This window comes from Anomaloglossus baeobatrachus, chromosome 5, assembly GCF_048569485.1.
Source record: "Anomaloglossus baeobatrachus isolate aAnoBae1 chromosome 5, aAnoBae1.hap1, whole genome shotgun sequence".
In the NCBI taxonomy this organism is placed as follows: domain Eukaryota; kingdom Metazoa; phylum Chordata; class Amphibia; order Anura; family Aromobatidae; genus Anomaloglossus; species Anomaloglossus baeobatrachus.
Window position 1 is genome coordinate 367,738,387 of NC_134357.1, and position 6,877 is coordinate 367,745,263.

A 6,877-nucleotide genomic window follows, 5' to 3' on the forward strand; every position below is an offset into this window, starting at 1 on the left:
CCTGTCACTGGATTTGTCCCCTGTAAGCTGAAGCTACCACCAGTGAGCCCTTATATACAGTATTCTAGAATGCTGTATATAAGAGCCCAGACCTCTTTGTACAACATAAAAAACACTTTTATAATATTATTATTATTATTTATTTATAGAGCACCATTAATTCCATGGTGCTGTACATGAGAAGGGGTTACATACAGAATACATACACAAGTTACAATAGACAGGCTAGTACAGAGGGAAGAGGGCCCTACCCTTGCGGGCTTACATTCTATAGGATCATAGATAGATATAGATAATACTGCTGCGATCTCCGTCCTCCTTCTACTCAGCCCAGTATGGATGATGTGTCCTATATCATCCACTCAGGCCAGCATTTCTGTCCTGCACAGGCACACTTTGATCTACCCTGCTGAGGGCAGATCAATGTACTGTTATGTGCAGGCACAAAGATAGGTTAATGATTGAGTGCGCATGTACATTACAATACTATGTTCTGCCATGGCCATGCCAGGGCAGATCAAAGTGCGCCTGTGCAGGACCCCTCAATGCCGGCCAGTGTGGATAACGCAGGCCGCGTGATACACACGGGCCTCAGAAGAAAGAGGATGCAGAGGGGAGGCGCCAGACCCGAGAGCCGCGACACCCATTGGACCGGACCGCCTCCCCAGGTGAGTATTATAAAGTGATTTTTACATTCTACACAGCAGCCTGAGCTCTTGTATACTGTATTCTAGAAGGCTCAGTGGTAGTGGCCGCGGCTTATAGTTGCCAAATCTGGTGACAGGTTCCCTTTAAGGATTCCTTGTTCTCACATAGCCTTGTTCTCATCATCATCCAGTCTGTCTGGGATCACATAGAGACACAGAAGGATTTGCACAAGTCTAGATCCACGGAAGAAATATGTAGTTAGTTTTGCAAGATGTTGGGAACTACTTCCCAACCGAGTTCCTTCAAAACCTGTGTGCAAGTGTGCCTGGAAGAATTGGAGGCAGATGCTCTTCAGATCAAATATTAATTTGATTTACATTTCTCTTTTGTTCATGCACTTTGTTAATTGATAAAAATAACCTATTAATATTTTTTATTTTTTAAGCATTCTTACTGTGCACCATTTTCCCCCACATCTGCCTAAATCTTTTGCACAGTACAGTATATGGAATCACAATCATAAAAATGTATGTCTTGTATGTGTTCCGGTCATTTGGATTAAGCCTCTTATCTCTCTTGCAGTTGCACCACTGTTGGTGGAGAAAAAGAAGTATGACGTGCCTTTTGGAGGACAAAAAACTCACCAAGTCTGCATATCTCTATCTTTAGAGAGCAACATTACAAGACATGATGTAAGATGATGGATGCTGAACTCAGATATCCTGCACAAGTCAGGAGTGATAGATACTTACTGCTGCCTTTAAGACATCCTGTGCACGAGGAATTACAGTGCCTACAAATAGTATTCAACCCCCTGCAGATTTAGCAGGTTTACACATTCGGAATTAACTTGGCATTGTGACATGGACTGTAGATCAGCCTGGAAGTGTGAAATGCACTGCAGCAAAAAAGAATGTTATTTCTTTTTTTATTTTTTTTTTAAATTGTGAAAAGTTTATTCAGAGGGTCATTTATTATTCAACCCCTCAATCCACCAGAATTCTGTTTGGTTCCCCTAAAGTATTAAGAAGTATTTCAGGCACAAAGAACAATGAGCTTCACATGTTTGGATTAATTATCTCTTTTTCCAGCCTTTTCTGACTAATTTAGACCCTCCCCAAACTTGTGAACAGCACTCATACTTGGTCAACATGGGAAAGATGGCATTCCAAGGCCATCAGAGACAAGATCGTGGAGGGTCACAAGGCTGGCAAGGGGTACAAAACCCTTTCCAAGGAGTTGGGCCTACCTGTCTCCACTGTTGGGAGCATCATCCGGAAGTGGAAGGCTTATGGAACTACTGTTAGCCTTCCATGGCCTGGACAGCCTTTGAAAGTTTCCACCCGTGCCGAGGCCAGGCTTGTCCGAAGAGTCAAGGCTAACCCAAGGACAACAAGGAAGGAGCTCCGGGAAGATCTCATGGCAGTGGGGACATTGGTTTCAGTCAATACCATAAGTAACGTACTCCACCACAATGGTCTCCGTTCCAGACGAGCCCGTAAGGTACCTTTACTTTCAAAGCGTCATGTCAAGGCTCGTCTACAGTTTGCTCATGATCACTTGGAGGACTCTGAGACAGACTGGTTCAAGGTTCTCTGGTCTGATGAGACCAAGATCGAGATCTTTGGTGCCAACCACACACGTGACGTTTGGAGACTGGATGGCACTGCATACGACCCCAAGAATACCATCCCTACAGTCAAGCATGGTGGTGGCAGCATCATGCTGTGGGGCTGTTTCTCAGCCAAGGGGCCTGGCCATCTGGTCCGCATCCATGGGAAGATGGATAGCACGGCCTACCTGGAGATTTTGGCCAAGAACCTCCGCTCCTCCATCAAGGATCTTAAGATGGGTCGTCATTTCATCTTCCAACAAGACAACGACCTAAAGCACACAGCCAAGAAAACCAAGGCCTGGTTCAAGAGGGAAAAAATCAAGGTGTTGCAGTGGCCTAGTGAGTCTCCTGACCTTAACCCAATTGAAAACTTGTGGAAGGAGCTCAATATTAAAGTCCACATGAGACACCCAAAGAACCTAGATAACTTGGAGAAGATCTGCATAGAGGAGTGGGCCAAGATAACTCCAGAGACCTGTGCCGGCCTGATCAGGTCTTATAAAAGACGATTATTAGCTGTAATTGCAAACAAGGGTTATTCCACAAAATATTAAACCTAGGGGTTGAATAATAATTGACCCACACGTTTATGTTGAAAATTTATTAAAATTTAACTGAGCAACATAACTTGTTGGTTTGTAAGATTTATGCATCTGTTAATAAATCCTGCTCTTGTTTGAAGTTTGCAGGCTCTAACTTATTTGCATCTTATCAAACCTGCTAAATCTGCAGGGGGTTGAATACTACTTGTAGGCACTGTATATACCAAGAAAATACATATTATGCAGATCCTGTCTCATGCATGTTGGCAGAAAATTGATACATTTATTAAGAATCAGATTTTTTTGTTGAATGTATTTTTTTTTTCCAACTTCAAAATCAGAGATCTTGCATTTTCCTCACTGTTGACTATGCGTAATATTAGACTCTGAGTCTAATAGACTGGTTATCATGACAGAGAAAATTACAATGAAACGTAAGAGCTCTGTACCCATCTGATAACACCGGATCCACCAGAATAGAGCATGCTCAGAGCAAAAGCTCATAAGCCTATATAAGCCATACAAGAGAGCGGGTCTGAGTCAGTCTGTGGCTGCTAATGGCCATGGGAAGAACAGGACAAAGGAGTCTAATATTACTCCCAGTGGCAAATGTGAAAATTGCAAAATGTTTATTTATTTAGTTTTAAATAAAGATTGTGATATGAAAGATATAAAAAAAACTGAATATTTCTAAACAAACATCATAATTGTCCCTATCCCTGCCGATTGGAGGGGTGCTGCTCATGAGCTATATGGCTGCATACTAATACCGGTATGTGCATTCACTCTGATGGTGCCATAGACTTTGTATTGAGCCTGCACACCTCTCGGTGCGCGCAGGTCATGCAGGAGCTGTGCGCTGTAGATCGGTGTTTTCACCAATCGGTGGAGATGTCAGGAGCTGGGTTCTCATGAATCTGCAGAACTGTACAGTCCTTATCATATTTAACATGTTTTTCTTTTAAAAAGTAGGTAATTTTCTAGTGATACACTCCCTGCAAGGCCTAAGACACATGGTATGAAAATTGGAGTGAGTGGAATGCGATAAAACATCACATTCCACTCGGACCAATATTACTCTATGGGGCAACTCCTATGAGCGATTATTTTCTCATCCCTAATCAGACCGAGAAAACAATCGCAGCATGCTGCGGGTGCAATGTGATCCTTCTTTCTCTGGCACCCATTCAAGTCTATGGGGCGAGAGAAAAATCACACTGCACTCGCAGTACACCGGTGTAACACGAGTGCAGGGCGAGAATGGCAATAGCCGGCAACGGAGGAGAGAGGGAGATAAATTCCTCCTTCCCATCCGCAGCGCCGGCCGCCCCTCCTCAGTGATAGCCCGCCCCCCGCAGCTGAGGTCCGAACGCATGATCGGACCTCAGTCGCAATGACACTCGGCTCCCGCTGTGCTGCCAGCGTGAGCTGAGTGTCATGCGAGGATTGCAGTAGTCCCCCGTGTGGCCCCGGCCTAAGGCATCGGAGTCCCCTGTTCATGACTGCATTTCATTAGATACGACAAAAAGCTTCTACAATGAGGTGCTCTCACTCTGGACGACCCAACATGCCCAGATCACCTATTTTAGGAGCCAGTGGGGAATATACACAAATTCTGTCTAAATTTTAGCCAGTATAAAGTCTAGGCAGTCATAAGATGCACCAAATGTATGACAGTGGTGCACTTGTGATAGATTTGGGGCATCTTCCTAGAAAAGACACTTGTATTCCTTATTCCAGTGTAAGGCTTGCTTATGTTAGACTTTTAATATGCACCAAAAAAATAGCACCTGCCATTTATAAATCTGGCATGTTTTACAACATGACAGCCATGCCCGCTTTTCAGATACTTTTACAAAGTGTCTAATAAGTTGAAAAAAGTATCTAAGCTTATGTTCACATGTCCAGTTAGAAGGAATCCATTAGAATGGATCCAGCAGCAATCCATTGGCCAAAAACCCGCGCAAACATAACTTTTTGTCCATTTTGAAAAAATTTCATTTTGCACGATCCGTTTTTTTAACATGGGATAACTGATTGATATTTATCTTCCATTTGAAACTGATCCACTAAGAAAAAAACAGATTCCTAAGCTATCAGTTAACGGATCAGTTTTCCGTAGACTCCAATGTTAAAAAAAAATAGATCCTGTAAAAATTACATTTTTTCAAAATGGACAAAAAAAGTTGTGTTTGCCAACAAATTGCTATTGGGTCCATTCTAACGGGTGATTACTGGACATGCGAAAGCCTAAAATAGATAATAAAAGTGATGTACACTATTTAGGCCGGTTCTTAGGAACCTTACAAAGCCTTGCCCCTTCCACTAAATCATGCCCACTTCAGTGTGGCAAGGGAAGTTCAAAACCAGTAAAAATGGGAAATCATTGCCCACAAAATTAGGAATTTTTATTCTTATAAAATTAGAATACATCCTCCGATACAACAGGTTATGAACCCTGGGTATGTTTTATCCCTCCTCAATGTACTTTTGTTCTTTCACATGTAGATCAAGAGATTGCAGTGTAACCGGACCGTCTTGATCACCGGGATTCCTGATATTAAAGATGAAGAAACCCTGAAGGATCTTTTGGAGATCCACTTTCAGATGGGAGTGAATGGTGGAGGAGAGGTGCAGGCACTTCTGTATTGTCCAGAAGGAAAGAACGCTGTCGCCTTGTTTGAAGATGATGAAGATGCTTCCCCCTAAAAGAGTGATTCTTTGAAAAGCTAAATATATTGGAACCATATAATATTCCAATGTCTTGAAAGAGCGAAGTTTAACAATCTGTATTCACTTTGAATATTCTTAATTAAATACAGTGAATTTTGTATAAAGCCTAAAGCAAAATATGTCTCTAAGTAGGTTTAACTATGGTGAAGCATGGGATGGGGTTTAAGATAAGAACACGGTGTATTAATTAATGTATACAACTGATAACAATACAATCTATTTTGCTATACCGGGTGTACCCAGAGACTCCTTAATTCTGCACACTGGCAGTGCACCCTGAGGACGTCAGCACCTCATTTAATCGATGTACGCCCTGTGACATGGGCTGCAATCGTAGCCTGAGTCATTGTATAGCTCACTACAATTTCATACGAATAGTTAAAGTGTAAATTTAATGTGATGTTTATGGTTAAGTATTTTATAATTTCATTTAATGGATGTGGTTTTTGAACTTGTCAAGCATAATAAATTGAAAAATGGACAAAAAATATACACCTCTCCTTGGTTGTTTAACTTCACGTTAATGTATTTTATGTAAGTCGCCAAGAATTAACATGTATAAAAACAATCTAATTATATATATACAGTGGAACCTCGCTCGCATAACAAGTAACCCAGTTAACGAGAATTTCGCTTAACAAGCAAAGCTTTCTGTAAATTTGTAACTCGGTTTACGAGAAAGCTTTGCTGTACGAGCAAAATACTCACCGCACACACTTCCGGTTCCGTACATCCACCGCGCTCTGACCCGCTCTTGCAGTCCACACAAACACACACAAGCACGTACAAAACACACACAAACAAACACGCACGCACACACATACTGTATTATGCTCACCTTACCTTCCATTCCATCGCCGGCCTCATGGTTCTTGTAGTTCACCGCCTCATCGCGACGAGGGAGGAATCCTCGCAGCGAACTACAAGACCCAGGAGGCCAGCGAAGGAACCGAAGGTAAGGTGAGCATAATATGTGTACCTTCAATTCCATCGCCGGCCTCCTGGATTCTGTAGTTCGCCGCTCCAGGATGTGTATCGGCAAGCATGGCGACGAGGCAGGAACTTTCGGCTGTCAGATGCTACTCAAAGGCAGCGCGCTGACCAATCAGAGGCAAGCGGCTCCTGCCTTTGACGTCAGCGCTCTGGGTGCGGAAGTTCCGCCTTCGTCGCGATGGTTACCAGATACACAGCCTGTACTAGCGAACAGCAAGTCCCAGGAGACCGGCGATGGAACGGAAGGTAAGGTGATCATAATATGTGCGTGCATGCTTGTGTGTTTGTGTGTGTTTGTGTGAGTTTGTGAGTGTTTGTACATGTTTGTGCGTGTGTGGAATGGCAC

The 6,877-nt window shown here is 42.9% G+C and overlaps 1 protein-coding gene across 3 annotated transcripts in view; it reads left to right on the forward strand.

The window, feature by feature from the left end:
* Positions 1-6,015, forward strand: part of IFI35 (interferon induced protein 35) — a 115,713-nt gene extending 109,698 nt beyond the window's left edge. For all 3 annotated transcript variants that reach the window (XM_075349965.1, XM_075349966.1, XM_075349967.1), the window contains 2 exons: positions 1,231-1,340; positions 5,314-6,015. In XM_075349965.1, coding sequence (XP_075206080.1) covers positions 1,231-1,340; positions 5,314-5,514 — 311 coding nt within the window. In that variant the 3' untranslated portion in view covers positions 5,515-6,015. The remainder of the gene's footprint in view (positions 1-1,230; positions 1,341-5,313) is intronic.
* The last annotated feature ends 862 nt before the right edge of the window (positions 6,016-6,877 follow it).